General features: G+C 38.4%; 1 protein-coding gene across 1 annotated transcript in view; it reads right to left on the reverse strand.

Annotated features, from left to right (window-relative positions):
* Positions 1–18,623, reverse strand: part of THSD7A (thrombospondin type 1 domain containing 7A) — a 295,731-nt gene that overhangs the window by 115,346 nt on the left and 161,762 nt on the right. Inside the window, exon 4 of the mRNA XM_063324919.1 lies at positions 14,144–14,975. Coding sequence (XP_063180989.1) covers positions 14,144–14,975 — 832 coding nt within the window. The remainder of the gene's footprint in view (positions 1–14,143; positions 14,976–18,623) is intronic.

Genomic DNA, 18,623 nt, shown 5'->3' on the forward strand with positions numbered 1-18,623 from the left:
TTTCTTCTATACACAAGAGGCGGAGCAATTCTACATCTTGCTAAAAGAAGATCCTGGTTGTGGAGACAGACAGTGTCAGCAGGTTCAGAAAGAAGTTGGATGAATTTGCGGGAATGGGTCTATATATGGATACTAAAATGACTAGGCAGCAGTATACTGACCAACATCCCTAATACATTGACTTTGGATACTGGAGAAATACAAAGGGAATGGACTGCAAAAGGCAGCCAGGCCTCATATTCTAGGTCTTTAAATAGCATCTGAGACACTACTGGGCTTAGCAGACCATAGAGGATTCCTCAGTAGGGGATTTCTCATGTTCTTATTATGTGAAAGGTGGTGGTTGGGAGAAAATCCTAACACATAACAGACAACATTTATTCTGCTTAAGAACAGAAAATATACCTTGTTTGGGGGAAAAGACACTCAAAGCTTTTGAGAAAATTCTTTAATAATGGACTTTTTTCACCTTCATGTAGCCCCATCCAGCACAGGATGTCAGTACTGTCAAATTAAATATAGCAGTTTCTGTACCTTTGACAAAACATATAGATTCATTTATCCCACAAAGACACACATTTTAATGACTAGAGAAAAGATCTATTCCTTATGGATTCTAACATGGTCAGTATTTGCAAATCCTGCTAGGGAACAAATGACATATCATCACCTTCCAAGTTCCTTTCCGATGTGACTCCTTTGAGAGCAGACAAAAACAACCTCTTCACTCATATTGCGATGGGGCTGAGGTTAATTATAGACACATACTGCCGGGGAACATGCACAAAATTGTCACCACAAAGTAGCTTTGGTGCAGAGTGAAGAGATCAATTAATAAATAATAGGTTTTTCATCTGCTTCAAAATTTCTTTGGGAGAAGTGTTACAGCAGAAAGACTAATACTCCTTCTCAGAAGTTGTTTTACTAAATAAATAATCTTTCTTCACTGAAGCTATCTCCAACCTGCCTGTATCCCCTAACTGTCATGAACCCTAAAGATGTCCCCAGCTGTGACTGGCTGCGATTCCTACATAGCTTCATGCAGAGATCGCTTCCTTCCCTGATAAGGGAAACCTCCACTGCAACACAAAGGGTTCAGGTTCTTTAGGATGATTGATGCCTAGGAGAAATGAGAACTTGAGCTGCAACTGAGCTCAAAAATAACGGACTTACCAGTTTTTTAAAAAATAACATTCTGAGCTAGTTAAATTCAAAAGGATTTTTTGTCACAGGTTTTCTGAACAAAGTGGAAAAAATTGACAAAATTGAGCCAGTGTACTGAGAAAAAAAAAGTTTTCCCATAACCATAATTGAAAAAAAAAAACAAACACTGTAACAGAAAGTTGCCAATCAGCTCCCCTTAAAAATTAAGGCCAGCCCTGCAAGTTAATTATATTTACTAATTTCTAAATTATATACTCTCTTCCTGAAAGATAACTAAAGAACCCGGGTACTTTTCAGATTCTGAGTGCTAGTAGAGTTCACTCTACTAGCTAGTAGAATTCACAAAGTATTCAACATAGGCATTACTGCAACTTTACATAACAAATTTTCATTTCACAGATCCTTAAACTGTAACTGCTAAATATGCAAAAAGACCACCTGAAGTTTCTTGCTTTTCAATACCCCTGTAATCTTGAATGACATGACGCTGAAGTCCCTCTCTGGATCATGACACAAAATGTTTCTAAAATTTAGGCCTAGATTTGTTCAGAGGACTCAACTGAAGAGTTGTTTGGTCAATGACATAGATTCAGCAGGCTAGTATCTTACACTGCATGATCATTTTATTTATGAAAACCTGTTATTGATATAGCTTATATAATTAGAATAGTAATTTTATCTTGTTTGTTATTATTTTCATATTCAGGTATGAAGAGGACCCAAACAGAATTGTACCACGTTACTAATCCTGTTGTTTATTTATGATCCTTGATAGAAGAAAAGCAATAGAGTTAAAGCATGCCTAACTTCAAATATTTACTTATAAAATTGATGAATTTTAAATCAAATATAAAACAATTAAGCTCTTAAATTCTTGTAACCAGAACATAAATATTACTAGGGAGACAAACAAGAGGCAAAGTGAATTATCCATTTATTTTCTTGCTTACTTCTTAAAACCATGCACCACTTGCAGTATTACATATGTATTGACACGTAACTGATATTGGTGTGAGTCACCAGCAAACAGTCTCTTCACTGTTGTACATACTGTCATACTATTTTTGTGAGAGGCAGAGACAGTTACAATTAGCAAACGAAATGTCAGACAAGCAAATCAGCTGCTGTTTCTTCTTTTAACACTTGGTTTTCTTTGAACAAGTGAGAGAAACTGTGAGAGCTAATTGCAAATGACCATTATCAAGAGTTTTCCTTCATGACACTGCCCTTTGAATGTATTCACTGTACTTTTCTTTGAGCCAAACCACTAGAAGTTCTGCATCAAACATCTCCATGCTCTGTGTACTTTCAGTAACACCCAAACATATGCTATATGCGAAGTTAGGCTTCAAAAGGCCCAAGGAGTGCACAAATAAGTCCTCACTATCAACCCACAGAGTTGTGTCCAGATAGTTGCTTGGGAAGCTCAAAGAAAAGTACATGAATTGCATTAAAAAGCTGTTATAAATCAACAGAGCAGACTGGATACAAGAAGAGGTAGCACAGGGGTAACGTAAAGTCTGCAGGAACTTGCTCTCGATCCAGTGAATACATTCAAAGGACAGTGTCCTAAGGGCAGGGAAGAGGTCATGATGCAATTTGAAGGAAGATTTGAGAAAGTACCATTTCAGACAATAAATAGATATCGTGGGGAACTGAAGCTTACGATATATAAGCATGTAGATGACATAGTGGAAAGAGAAAGCAAAAGACATATAAGCACACAGATGACACAGCAGAAAGAGAAAGCAATACCAAGAAAAACAAAACATCACAGGCGATGAATGAGCCCTATTGCTATTAAGCTAACATCAAACCTATTCCTGACCTGAAAAACTTAAATTAGATAAATGAACTAAAGAAAAAGCCAGTGCTGTTTCAAAGGGCAAAATACAGAACATAATTGCTGCTCAACCTCTTTTGGAGATGTGTGGTCAGGAATTTGTGTCTACTCACGTTCCATAGGCTCATTTTTGCTCTTACAGCTATAAATAAAAACTAAACATTGCTTTGGATAGGAAGGTTTCCCCTAGGGATTTCAAAGTCATTTTGTGGGATAATTAAGGCTACAGACACATAGAGAGTGAAGCTTGAGGCCTAAACCTGGAGCAAATTGCACCGTAGTACCTGTGTACAAATGAGCAAGCTGTGTAGTTGAAAGCAGTCTCTTCATCGGAAGATAAGCTTTTCAATGTGTGATAAAGTTAGATTAGTCAAGAGGTAAAACAATTCTTTCTGAGGTATCCTAAATTTCTATTAGAGAGTGAATCGTGCTTTTGCAATATTTAAAAATCAGGACAACTTGATTTTATATACCAGTGACCTGCTTGAGTGTCTGTAATCTCAGTCTCAAAATTTAAGTTGTGTAGAAAAGTCATGGAAGAGACCGTTGGAATCTCCTCCTCTATAAGCTCACCTGATCTCTAAATTTAATGCAGAATGAATAGGACAAACAAATAGGTTTTAAGCAAGGCAGTAAGACTTGCTATGCAAGTAAGTGAAGCTATGCATAACTTGTAGAGCTAAGAGATTTCCTACTTTTGCTGGTGTTTCCTCCATAATATATTGGACTGATAACTATAAAGAAGAGTTAATGAGAAAAGACCAACAGCAGCATGACAATGGCTGAGTGGTTCTAACTAATAATCCATGCAGTCTGACACCTGCCTTGGCAGTAGCAAATGGAGGGCAAAAACGGAAAGAACAGCAAGTATTCGGTCACTCTTTTCCAACATACCCTCTGGTTTTCCAGCAAACTGTGGCTTAAAGACTTGTGATCACAACTTGTACCTTTGCACTGAAGAGCCCTTTACAGAGTTTTCTTCCATGAATTAGTCTAAACACTTTCTGAACCCAGACAAGATTTTGGCATCTACATCATTCTGGAAACAATGAGTTACACACCTTTTTTACCCACCAATAAGAGTAAATAGGTAATTTTGCTTTAAAATTGCTCTGTTAATTTAATTTTCTGGCTTCAGGCTTTGCATAGCTGTACTCTATTCACTTTCTCTGTATCCTTTGTGAGTTTAGAGACTTCTATAAGCTCCCTCCTTGACTATCTCTTTGTTAGGTACAAGAGTTCTCTTTCACTTAGTTCCATTTTATTTGAACATTGCTATGTCCTGCAATTACAGACCCTTTCTACTGCATGTACAACCCTGAGATGTAAAACTGGCCTGGATTTGAGGGCTGTTCAAGATTCATTCTGAGGACACTCCCACAATATCTGCACATTACTATATCTAGGCAATTTATAAGTTAATGTAAATAAGAGTCCACATATCCAACGTATTAAGGGGAGACACATTCAATTTGGTGCTTTTCCCAATACAGCTGCTCTTCGTGTTCAAATGCAACAGAGCTCCAATGTGAGGTTTGTAATTTAAATCTAAAATTGTACAGTGGAGAATATATCCTCTACAATAAATTAAATTCATTCACCCAGTGCTGATATTTAACAAGAACTGCTATTTACTGGTTTTACCTATAGTGTAAAGTAATAGAGCCTGATTGACAAGGTTAATGCAAGCCAAATAGTCTCTTCAATAATTTTTTTCTGCACTATTTTGCTATATTTTCTCTATTGCTTCACTGTCACCAACTTCCAGCTTTGGTTTTCTTAAAGTTTTGCAGCTATTATTCATTGTTTTCATTCACTGTATACATTCTCCTGTAATTTTGATATATTTATTTTTTCTCTGATTTCCCATTTGACTACATGCAGAGATTTCCATTCTTCTGAAATGAATAACATGGCTACGGTTCAGGAGGGAGACTGAGACATAAACTTTTGGCACTCATGGGAAACAAAAAGCCATGGGTTAGAGCTGGACTGAAAGGACTTAAGTAGAATTTTACCTGGAAATTGAAAACTGTGATCTTTCAAGCCTGGATCAGTATTTGATGTGGTAGCAGATTATGTCCACAGGCTCTTTGCTCCTGTGGCTCTAAAGTTTCCCGTAGGTGCACCTACAGGTCTGCCCAGCCTGCTCCAGTCCTGCCACGGCTGACCTACCCTCAATCCTGGTGTGGAAAGCAGACACTCCAATGTCTTAAATACGCTCATGAGAGCTTAGCACAGCAGGCATTATTAAGAGACACTCAACAGACATCCACATTGTCAGACACCACATGAAAGACCAAGGAAAAAATGGTCTTCTCTCTCCCCTTGCCTCTCTCATACTACATAGTATCACAGGGATTAGATATCACGTGCCCTTTGTGATCATGAAGGGCTGCGGGGTCAGAATCCGCTCTGTCTGCTGAGGAGTTCAACCCCGGCACCTTTGGGGAAGGAACTTTACCATTCTCTTTGAAGAAGGCTACTCCATTTTCATCAAAAAATACAAGCTCTTCTTGTATTCCGAAGCAAAACCCCAACAATATAACATAATGATGTTTTCAACACCCAAGATTGAATGAATTAATTAAAAACTTGAGAGGAGTGAAGAAGACATAACCAAAAACTAGGCTAACGGCCTCGAAGAAACCCATGCTGAGTATGATACGAGGAGGTTCAGCAGTTCAGCAGAAAAAGGGAGTCGCTTCTGAAAGTTTCAGATCAAAGCACAATCAACACATGAAATCCAGAATCCTTTAACAGGTTTTTAAGTGGCTTCATCTAAATAATAATGAAGAAAAGCAAAGACTATCTTGAAGATAAAAGAGCAGAATAATTTAACCATTTCCTGGCCTTGAATGTCCTGCACACCATCAGGCTTCTCCCACAACCAGCTGTATCATCAGGAAACATGAGAGTCTCTCTTGAATTCTTGCTGATCTCGTGAGACATTACGTCACTGAATACCATTAACAAAACGGTTTTCAGTCTTTTCCACTGCCACAAGATGAAAACTATTGATATGCAAGCCCATTTGACCAAACAAACTTGTCTGCAGAAGGACTTGGAACAGTGACAAATTGCTCAGAGAACACCAAAAACTAGATGTTAGTTTAGCACTTGAAAGCCAAAATTACACACACAAACACAAGTACACAGAAGCAGGCTTCTAGAGGCTGCATTTTTGACTGAAGGACAGAGTAAAACTAGGGGAAACTTTTGGAAAAGAATCAGAAAGCAATTTTGTGATTCAAAAAAATAACAATTAAAAACCCCACCAAAACAAACCACTAAACTAGACTGTGTCCTTCCAAGACATCCTACAGCCATGAATGAACACCGATCTAACTCCCAAAAAAATCCTTAAAACAATAAAAAAATTAAAGCACGATTTGAATACAAGCATATTTTACTTTTCTGAGTAAAGAGAATCTCAGTAGATTGCTCTAAGTTTGCCTAAGTCTCAGTAGACTGCTAAAAGAAACGAGAGACTGTAAGGAACACTTTCCAAAGACTGCATCTGCTTCTTGTAACTGTAACCTCACAGTAAAGCAGTAAAACATGTACCACACCACTCATTAGCATCGCATCCTAGAAATGCTCAGGCTTACACTGCTGGGAAATCTGACTACCCACGGGCAGTCCCACAGCCTAGATCCTCACACCTCTGACAAGAACTACCTCGCAGAAATAATCTGGCCAGGTCAGAAGGTCAAACCAACCTTTGAAATTTATGTACCCCTGTGTCTAATTTTCTACAGCAACCTTGAATGATCACTCTACTGGTCAGGAGGCCTGTGGAAATCCAGTAATATTCATGCTTAATATTAATCTTTTGTGTTATTTAGGACTAAATCCAGATCCTAATATTGCATGTGTAGGGTCTCCTCCTTGCCCTTTATCTGGCCACCGTGGAACCTTAAAAGATGCTCTGTATGAGTAATAGGGATTTTGAAGTTAAGTACGGAGACAGGAATCAAGCACAATGTCCCAGTGTTTTGCAACAAGCTATTTATCGTCTATGCGGTTTTCTCCTTAGACTTCATACAGCCTGTTGGATGCATTAACCTCTAAAGCAAACAATCAAATCAACTCTATACCATTCTTGGATCAAAGATATGGCTGGATTTTGAAAGAGACTGAGATAAACTCTTTGGTATAAAGAAAAAAATAATAGTTTATTTTCTCAAAAATAAAATTAAACAAACAAAAAAATCTGCTTAATGAACAAGTCCTAGACAGCGGGAATAGTAGAAAGGTGATTTAAATCCAGAGTTTAGATAACTCCCATGAGTTATTCTGAAGATAGGAAATGTAATTTGTAAAGTCTGAATATAATTGGTAAAATCTCTTCCTCCTTGAGAGTTACAGTTTACGGTTGGTACACACTTGCTTCTTTAAAGAAGTTAGTGAAAACACAGTGCCTGTATTTTTTCCTAGTGGCAAATGTAATGAGTATCCCTCATGGCATAGTCCTGATTCATTTTCCCTACAGCTGCGCTGTTTAGTATCGGTTGTATTGTACATTGTTCTGAGAAACTGTTAGTACCTCACAGTATAACGGGCTGTTATAATCACACAAACAATGAGGTCAGTTTTATTCATTTACAATCCAAGTACTGTCCACCTAAGTGCTTTTCACAAGACTACTTTCCCATGATCCTTTCACAACTTTAATTAATGCTGCCAAAGATGCACAGCCAAAACAGTTTTGAAAAAACCAAAACCACTCAGGCTTTCTCCATTACAGGAGAAAAGAAAACAGAGATTAAAACTACTATGTGAAGGAAAAATACACTGGCTAATACCAGCAAAACAACAAGAGGTTCTACTACACCTAAACACGTGTCAACAACAGCAGCTGTGGGGCTGTTGCAGATACTGTGAGTGTCCAAGGAGACGAGAACGCAGAAGTGTTTAGGGAGAGGTATTATCTTTCACAGTCCAATGACACAGTGGCGTGTATGCACATCCCATGCTATAGATAATTTTAAAATTGGTAGAGCAGGTTATTTGGCAATAGTCTACACAGATGACTTATCAAAGCCTTTGCGGGGGGATTTCCCTTTGTCAGAGGAAATTTTTGTTACATAGCATTAATCAGCACTTACTTTGACCCTTAACTAACAGATTCATGGAGTTATCGGCAAAGAAAAAATAAACACAATGCAGAACTTCATTAATAAACAATATTGAAGTTAAAATTAAAAAAAATATATATTATTGAAAATTATATTGTTAATATTTATTGTGTTTCAGGTATTATTTTAGATTTGTTCTCTGCATTGACACTTAGCTTTGAAAATATCACCAGTTTCATTTCAGTCTCCAACATTTGGAAAAAGCTGTCAATATTAAGAGGTATGCTGGACACTATTTTCAGTGGGACCACTGAAAGTTAGGCACTGAAGTGCCCAACTCTGCCATTCTGGGGATCTGCAAATGAAGCAGAACTCTGTGACTTCCCATCCTGTGCAGTCCCTCACTCCTTGGGGGACAGTATCTCCCAGGAGGATGCTCAGCTCACGTGCTGTACCATAACTTTAGAGAGCTCATCAAGAAAACATGGGCATACTCTATGCCCCAGATTATGCTAAGCAGTCACATAATAGAAAAAAATCAAAAACCAAAACCCAAACTCTAAACAAGTAATACACTCCAGTTTGTTCCTTATGGGACTATCTCCAGAGTATGATATGATACCAATATAAAGATATCAAAATTTAGAAAATTATTGCTTGAATTGTATTTATTTAGTTATATTGAAGTCAATTAACATAAAAATTCTCTGACAACAAGGCAGAAAAAGTACATAAAAGTGCACCACAGGAGAATTGTTGTTAAAGATCTCAGTGCCTAATTCCATTTACCACTGTGCATCTTAATCTCTTAGAAAATTACTTCTAGAAATTCAACATAGCATTCATTCATAGAATTCATTTCTTCATTCATAGGATTTATGGCCACAAGAGATTATCAGAACATGTAGTTTGACCCTCATTACGTTACAAGCTATTGTATTTTGCTAAGGAAGACCAATTACATGTATTTGAATAAAAAATATATTCCAGAAAGTCATCCAATCTTGATGCTTTGCACAGAAATACATGAATGCCATACACCTGAATGACAGAACAACTGTTCGCTACGTGAAAAGAGTTAAAATACGGCATGGAAAAAGAAATGGTTCCTTGCTGTTGTTTCAATTATTCAGCACAGTATGTACGTTTCCATCTTAAATCTAGATTTTGGCACGGTATGTCAAATGTATGGCAATACTGACAAGCCACTGTCAAAACAGCAGGCTCAGTAAGATGATGGAGCAGGTACTTAGAATAGAAAGGAACACCCAGTGAATAATATTGTGCATATCCCCAGAAACCACTGTCTCCACCAAAATCACATTAAAAATCTACAGAATGCTTCTGACTTTCAAATTCATGGAAATTCTAAAAGCACAGTGGAAAATGGTAGGAAAGCAATATGTTTGCATCCTGTTCCTCTAATAATATTTTACATTTTTATTATGCCAATGCACCTGACAACTACCCTGAAGTAATCAGGAGGTTTTTCTTCCAAGATGACTTTCTTCTTCCCTGTTCTCCATTTGTTAACAGCGTATGCTCTAAGTGGTTTCAAGTTAATTTATCAACATGACTGTATATAGCTCATTGTCCAAATACATGCTATTTATTGGTCTTCTGTTAGTGAACCAGTTATGGCTTCTAAACCCTTACAGTGTGACAAACTTGGAGGCTTACTGTACAAAAACAGCTGCTGAGCCGCCTTTCCCGTAACATAAAAACCACTGTAGACATGCACACTTCCATCTGGTCCTCAATGAACAAGCTGAAGGTTGCTTATGCTCCTGTATCTCTACAACCTGTCCTCTCTGCATTGCTATTCCCTCACCTTCTCCCAGGCTGTCTCCTTGAAGATACTCCACCTTAGCCACCGCCACCTTCATACGCATCACCCTTTCTGCCTGTTGCCTTACGGAGCACCTCAGAGAAGTAGAGAATCTTCTTCTAAGCAAGGAATATATTACAGGGTATATTAATATATTAACAAACTGAGCTGCTGTATTATATGTCTAAATCTCGCTTCTGTTTGCTCTCTGACAGCATACACCTCAGGGTGACTTGTCTGCTTCTCCAGATCAATGGCATAAAGAAAGCAATGGGCTTATGCTGTATATTTTAATCTTCCTTCTTCACACTGTCTATAACTTAAAAGAAGAACGAGAGTCCATAAACGAGATGGAGGCATTTGTTGCGTGATTTGGAAAGCGAACACTTGGGTTAGGAGGTTTCAGGACCTGGAGGTACATATATATGCCTGTGGACCAACTGCTACAGGGGAACTTGGCGCACTTTGTCAGCGAATTTCATAATCTTTGCTGAAGAGCAGAAACATACAGGCCAAGAAGATACTCTAGTTCTGGTCCATGTTCTTAAAGTTATAAATGCCTGTGCTCATAATCTGCTCCAGTCCTTCCAAATATCAAATTCTTTGCCCAATCCAGTGAGTTCTCAACAAAGCATCCCAGTAAAACAGCTATATGAATTAAACACCATACAAAACAAAATATTTTTTCTTAGACTTGTACAAACCTAGCCCAAACATTTTTGCTAAACTTTCCCCCAAAGTCTGTGGAGGAAAATAATTATGAGGAAATGTTTGACACCCAATCGTAACAATTTGGCAGAGTAGAAGAAAGCAAAACAGAGTATATATTGCAGTAGAAAGTGATAGGTGTAACAAGAGGCACAATCATCACAACTTGAACTAGTGCAAACAGATTTGTAACTCAAAATGAACTTTTACATACATCTAATGTTTCTCTGCATTGACAGTTTGCTGTCTAACGGCTCTCTCTGGGACCTCTGGAAAACTCCACTTTCACCAAAAAAAAAGAGGAAACATTTCAGACGATCAATGTTGTCCTCTACAATAACAGCAACAGTGTCCAGGTTTTGTTAGCTATCAAGAGTAGTCATTTTATAAGTCACCTTTAATTACTGAATTCTTTCTTCTCCACTATTTCTGTTTTTAAAATTTTTTCAGTGCAACAGAATTTCAGACTAAGGATAACATAAAGCAAATATAGGCCATGTAACACATACATTATTGTAGAATGGGCAATACGAAATCCAATATTTCATCCTTCATGGGAGACTATGTATTGTTCACTTGGCAATAAAGTGTATAAATTACACTTTGATTTTCTTGTTTCACTTCTCTTTACCATGCCTGGTGTGCTGATGTGTCGAGAGAATTCGCCTTTTTGAAGTTTTGCTGACAGCATTACAGAACTATTTTCTCTGGAGCACCTTTCTGAAACTTGTTTTTTTGAAACCCTCTTTATACTATACCAATTCTGCTACCTCTGCAAAAAATATTACTTGCCTGAGGGTTTTTCTTCTTCTTTCAGTCATGCTGCCAGGGGGCTGATTGTTTCTGATTGCTGAAGTCAAAACTCCCTGAAAATGGACTATTCAAGCTGAAGAGCATTTCACATGAGCACGGCAGGTTTTCCAGTCACCTTACTTGTCTATATCATTTAGTAACACAGTTACTATATGATGGAGATTATAAAATCATTTGAGCTGGCTGCATTTACAACCTGGGCAGAAAAATAATTCTGTTGCTTGAGATTCTGGAATGCCAATCATAGAAAAAGGTACGTGACCACTTAGTGAAGAGGGTAGCATAAATAAAACAAATGGATACATAGGTGATGTACATAGATAGGTCTCTAAAGGCTAAGGTATCAGTGCCAGAATTTCTCAATGAGTCATCTAACCAAATTTTCTTGTTTTCACTATGCAACTAGAAAAAAAGATTCTACATTAAACTGATAGGAAGACTATTTGAAATTCTTTGTGCATTTACAACATAAAATTATATCCATTAGATATCAAAATGTCCACTGCATCATTTGTATCATTTTCTCCCCTGTGAAGAATCACTCCTATGTTGTATTATCTGTTGTTTCACTGCCTCAGGCAAGAAAGTTTCATCCACTTCCCTGCTACAGCCAGAAATGCGCATGTACGGTACAATACGTTGAGGTATCTGAAATTAAGACAGCGTTACTGTTCTGTGTGAATTCAATGGTGAGTGTAGAGATGATGAGTAAAGTACGCCATTGACTTCCAATTATACTTTTACTTTATTTTACCATTTATCAGAGCCTCAGCACATGAATGTAAGAAGCTTCCCTCTCCTCCGTTTTTTTTTTTTTTTAAATATGATCGTTCTCAATTATTTATTTAACCTCTATAAAAACTTGGGGACTTTCGAACAGAGCGGCTGGCTGCTATCTGCTAGCAACTGATATGTTTAATAAATTATTCCCTGTGTTTAACGGTTAATGATATTCCTGGGCCAGTCACAGTGTGGGCTGCATGATGTGAGGCTGGAAAAGGAACGGGTATTTTCCTGTACCAGCACTGAGCCAGTGTTGCAGACAACACCTGGGACTGCCTGAGCAAGCTGATTCTGAGATTCCTTGTGCAGACATTCATCCAAGTCTGGGTCAAAATCTGAGAAAAATGTGGAAAACCAGAGCTAGAAGAGACTGCAATAAACTAGGCAGTCAGTCCCTCTTCCCTAACCAGGAGCTACTCGAGGTGTGTCATCACTGACACGTGCATTTCTAGCCTATTCAAACCTTTGAAACCTTTGAATATGGAGGTGCCACACATCCCCCAGGCAATCTTTTCCAGAGCTCCACTATTCCAACTATTGAGAAGTCTAACCTCATTCAGCACTGATCAGCCCATTATTGCTTTTCCTATACATCCATAATATATACAGAATTGCTTCTTCCGTTCTTCCTTGTGACGGGTATTTATATACTCATAGATACTTTACATTTTCACTCATATGTCCCTCCTTCCAACTAAACAACCCAAATCTTTCAGTTCTTCCCTTGAGCCGGGGACCTCTCATTTTCCTGTTTTACTGCTGGATCCTCACTTGAAAGGAAATTTACTCAAAAAATGTTTACTCCACTTGAAAAACTGTAATATATGGTTTCTGATAGGAAAGGTTGAAGCGATTGCGAGTTCTGTGATGGAATGTTTAACTGGCACAATGAAAACTCCAAAGTAAAACACCCTGAAAAAAGTTCATAAACACTAACCTAGCAGCAAGAGGTGTCAGCCACATTCAGCAAGATACCTTAGTCATTTCACGGTTGATGTAAAATTGATTAATCATGCATTGAACTAGAGGGAAGGAAATAAAAAGAATCACATCAAAGACAGAAAAAGGTAGACTAGACTGAAAGAAGATTTTTGAGTTGGACAAAAACTTTATGAGGGATAGGAAGGAAAAAACATGAGCTAGCAGAGAATGCTAGCTAGGTAAAACAAACAAGTACAAGACAATATGGTTGCAGAAACGTACCCAGAAGCCTAAAGAAAGAGTTATCAAAATATCTGTGACTGCCAAAACTCTTGAAAAGTAAAATAAATAGCATAAAAATATCATAACAAAAAAACCCCAGACATAAAGGTGCAGACGAAAAGAAAAAGAGGAAGTACATGAAAGAAGCAAAGAGGCTTCACAGTCTCCCTTTCAGGAATTTTGCCATAGAAATCAAGAAGGACAAACAATATTTCATGCTCTTCTATTTCAAAACAAAAGGTACTAGAAAGAACAGTTACTGCCTTCTCATGCAGCATCTTTCACTCTGTTTTCTACTTTTATTGTGAGTCTGACTCAGCCCAGTTTTCTGTTTGTCTTTCTGCCCAGAGCCTTAAAAGCAGTAACATCAACTCTTCCAAACATGCATGACTTGTTAGAGAGCAAAAACCTGCCTGAACCCACAGAAACAGAGCAGATATTTGACAAATATCTTCAAGCTTTTGGAGGAAATCTATTTGGACAGAGGCTAGGGAGTCAGCACAGTTTAACGGTGACCATTATGTGACGCTTAGTATGATCAGTTTGCACATTTCGTGTCATCGAAGCATCTTGAGCTTGAAGAGGGATGTTCGTATTGGAAATGGCATGTGGCCCGTATTGAGATTTAGGCTTGCATAAAGTAATACCAGTGTGCACATAGGCATGCTTTACTTTAAACAGAGAATAATAAAGATGTGCAAATTAATAAATAGTGATTACCTCAGAGCAGCAGTTTTCCCATTTCTGTGAGTACACGTGACCTGCCTGGTTTGGTAACCGATTTGTATGTCCCAGTATTTGTTCTCCTGTCTACTCTGTCTGTTTCGATTCCTCTTCTTCTTAATTAACTCACGAGCTTCGGGATCCCGAACTGCCTTTTCTCTGTCCTTTTCCTTGTCTTTGTTCTTCCCTCGTTTCCTCGCTTGCCTTATTTGTCTCGAATGGGGCACTGAGCATGCGCTCCAGGGTCCCACATTTAGGCTATACAGGCTTTCTTCAGTGGCGCACGGGCTGGACTGACAGATCTGAAACTCGGTGAGGTTAGGACAAGCAGATCCACCGAACTGCGGTGGAGCCACAACATGCCGAGTTCGATGCTGAAGCCCGTTGCCGCAGGTCTTGGAGCACTCTGACCAAGGAGCGAATTCAGCCACGATGCAGTCCTGCCGGCACGGGATGAGACACGCCTGCTCCTGGCGGGGCTTAGGCTCAAAGTACTCGCAGATGACATCCTCAGCCGGCACCCCGTTGGACTTCTGGATACAGGTGATGTCCCTTGTCTGGATCCCCTCCTCCCCTCTGAGGCACTCCAGGGGTTTCTCATGGCTGCGGGAGAGGACGGGCCGGCACTGGTTCCAGCTGCCGATCTGCCAGTCATACAGCTCCTTGTGCCAGTCACAGACCCGAAAACAGCTCTGCTGGTTGTCCGGCCGCTCCTGCTGCTTGCAGTTCGTGGGCAGTGTGGTCCAGCCCTCCACGTGGGCACACCACACCGCTCGCGTCTGGATGCCACCTGGACCGCATTCATCTCCCATGCATCTCCCCCACGGACCTGGAAAACAAGAGAAGATGCTAACATTGCACACTTCTTTGTTTTTCTGCCATGGTGTAAAACCAAGCTCACACAACCAGTTTTGCATTTCCTGCACCTCTAAAAATTTCATTTTTGGAGAAACCTGAACTTGGAAAGCACAGAACAGTATGGGATTATTCTTCGTCTCATATTTTTATGATTACAGATACACTTCACTTTTTATCCTAGATAAATTGTATATTTAATTTCAAGAACATACACAGGAATTAATCACATTAGAGAACTAAGAACTGAACAATCACAAAGTCATCACAGTTTCGACTAGCAAGATAGGAGCCAAAGTCCCCCCCTCCATGGCATGAAGCTAGTCTTTTCTCTAACCTGCATGAATACCCTTTCACAAACTGTTTCGGTTTTCGCTTCGCATTTCTACTGCACTACTCTTTATACCCTGGTGCCAATTAATATAAATTCTCTTCCTTCCGTATTGTTCTAAATAATGAGAACAACAACATAATACGTTTTGAAAAATAGAGGTAATTTCAGGTTGGCCACTTCTAATCTTTCCTTTGTTATAAGTAAAATAAAAATTAAAAGCCAGTTAAGGAGTGTTTGTTCCACACAATCTGTGAAATGATTATACAGAATAAGCCCTTGAAGAAAGAGACATGCCAGCTGGTAACTCTCCAAAGAACAGAAGTTATTGCTTTTTTTTAAATGTCTAAGGTCTATGGTAAATACTTGACGTGTTGTTATAATTAGCGTCAACAAAACCAATAATAACCTATATTCTTGAAAGATGATATGGTTGCTTTTTCCATTATTAAAAACTGTAATTTTCACTCAGTTTAACGCATGAAATCCACAAATCAGATGGTAAAAAAACTGTATTTTTCATATTTTTTTAAGACCTCTCCTCCTACACATCATGCCTTGACTCGCTATGAAAGAGGAAAAGAATAAGCACTTCAGAAAAAACCCTGTAACCATTTCCCAAAGAGGGTCTATCTGCAAACAGTTGGTCACACAGAAGACATTTTCTCTGCCTGAGGAGTTCTCATGTTCCACGAAGAAACTGGGGCCAGGCCGTGCTGTCCTCATTCATCCGAATGAGCCCACTAACAAGACTATTTGTGCGAGAAAAGTTGTGGGAGATGCTGGCTTGAGCCTTTGTTATTTCCAAAGCAGGTTAACAGAATAATTCCAGGACTGCAAAGAGTAAGTTTAACGAGCTAATGCAGGTACAAATTATTTACAACACTTTCTTATTTAATGACTGGAAGGAATACAAAGACACATCTTATTACTGATTCCCCCGAGCTTTAAAAGTCTCACCGACTTCAACGCAATTTTTGAGCTGTTCATCCAATGTTAACTTCAGTAGCAGTCTGGGAATGGGCAGATGATAGGCTATACACTTAGCCTCTGCTCCTCATTGCCTCTTTTTTAAGTGGACACTACGGCTGAACAGTTTGTTTGTAGTTCTAAAATCCTAAGCATTAACACTCCATAGCAATGCCAGCTGGCAGAGAGCGATTCAGCCCATGGAAACTCCTCCTTATTTTTTGCAGATTAAGTTTGAATTAGGGTTTCCAAGGTTTAGCTAGCTATCTGGAAAAATAAATGCATATTAAATACAAATACATTTCAGTTTCCATTTCAGCAAGATTACCCTACTTTATCTGTAACCAACCTTCCACAAATGACATAATTGTTGTATTTAATTTAGGTGTATTTACACTGAGTTAAGAGATATCATTTCCCCAGAACACCACTTTGAACGCTTGCCAACTTTAAAAGAATAAAGACTGTAGAAAACCTCCAACTAAAGCAGAGATACCAAAAGAATCATGATTGAAATAAAGCTAAATTGTTCATCTTGCAAACTACAAATTTCTGTCTTATCAGATCACTGCACCTTGTGCATACTGTGTGTGTTCAATGAAGAAATCCCTTTTATTAAAGATCAGGTCTTTACTGTACTCCAGGTGGAAGGTTTACCCATTTGGGATTCTACCAAATTTTCAATTGTCAATTAGCCAAGAAATCACATTGTACCTAAAACCTGTGCTTGACATCTAAGTGTCTTCAATCCATTTCATTGACATACCAATGGAAATGATAAAAATCTCAGCCTCAATGCTCTGACTACTGCCTTTGGCAATATAACTATGAAAAAAAAATATCTGTACATGAGTGTGATAATTGGATAAAAATAAACTCTTTCATTAGATTACAAGAATTTTGGTTTTACAACTGGATGCAAAATAATGATGAGGTGCACAGATAGGCTCATGTATTAAACTGCATTCTTTTGCCTTTGCTGCAAAGTAGCATGTGATTTTATAAAAGCATTGGCAGTGAGTACCAACAAACCCCATTTACACGAACCTTTGGGCAAAATACTACTCAGCATCTCTAGGTTCGTGGAGTTGTTGACACAGATGTATTGGTGATGTATCTGACCCTCCCCCTCATAAATATTAAGTTGATCTTTAAATTAAAATATAAAATAATCCATTTAGAGTATGAGGCTACAAGTAGTCCAAAAAGCTGACATTTTCACCGTACGGCACACTTCTTTATATGACCATGACAGGGCCCTAAAGCGAGCCCCAGCTTTGGGGTAGGGATCTGTTTAGGCTTTCCCCTCAGTGAGCTTCCTCAAAAGACTAAAGGGCTTCCACACTTGACCAAACCAAATTGTATTTGTGCAAACACTTAAAAATTGGGGATGGGGTAGGTGTTAAATAAAGAAAGTTGAATGCAAAAGCAAGAAACAAAGAAATAATTGAGTTAAACACAATTCCTCCCCTGCCTGCTAAGCCTCTGAGGCGACTCTGTGCTTCCCTCCCATACAGTGACTTTCTGAGTGGCAGCAAATTCTCTCCTGGGCTCTTCTGCCTCTAGAAATCCCTGTTCTGCTGCAGCCTGGTGATGAACTCCCTGCCATATCCCCCATTCTCTCAAATTTTCTCTCTTTTCTATGCTATCTCCCCCATCTTTGTAGATGGCTCCACCAACTAATTTGTCAAGAAACATACGAACAATCAGGAACAAAAAAGTGAAACCAGTACTATTCTTCACAACTAGCCATATTTCTCTTTGGCGTTATGGAAGATATTAAAAAAAAAAAAGGAAAAAAATCCCTAACACTTCCATACTCAGTGCTCCTTTAGAAAGTGTTTCAACCTAACTTCCAATGAATTGATTTCAAAATACCTATAAATATCTCAGCAATTTCAACATCTTACTTTAACCCCATTGTCTTATTCAGGCGGAAGAAGAGGAACTGCCATTTTGTTACTTTCCTTAGCTTTAAAAAAAAAAAAAAAATTTGTATTTCTGGCAATTTGAACAGAAACTTTCTTTGACCAAAATTATTCTGAGAAATACCAAAACGTTTTTTTCTTTTGAAAACTATTTCTGGTATCTACATTAAACATTTACATCAGTTTTCAGTTGCACACTGCTTTGAAATCTTAAGTTATCCACATTTTTATGTAGGATGACAAGTCACTGTTGTTAACCTCAAGCATTTGCTGAGGAATGTTGTTGCCATACGTTCTTTACATGGACTTCACAAAAAGAGAGAGAAGCTCCTCTGCAATTCCCTTTACAGGTACCCATCTCTCTACCAATTATAAAAAAAAGCCTACAGTAATT

Source organism: Chroicocephalus ridibundus, chromosome 2, assembly GCF_963924245.1.
Source record: "Chroicocephalus ridibundus chromosome 2, bChrRid1.1, whole genome shotgun sequence".
Classification (NCBI taxonomy): Eukaryota; Metazoa; Chordata; class Aves; order Charadriiformes; family Laridae; genus Chroicocephalus; species Chroicocephalus ridibundus.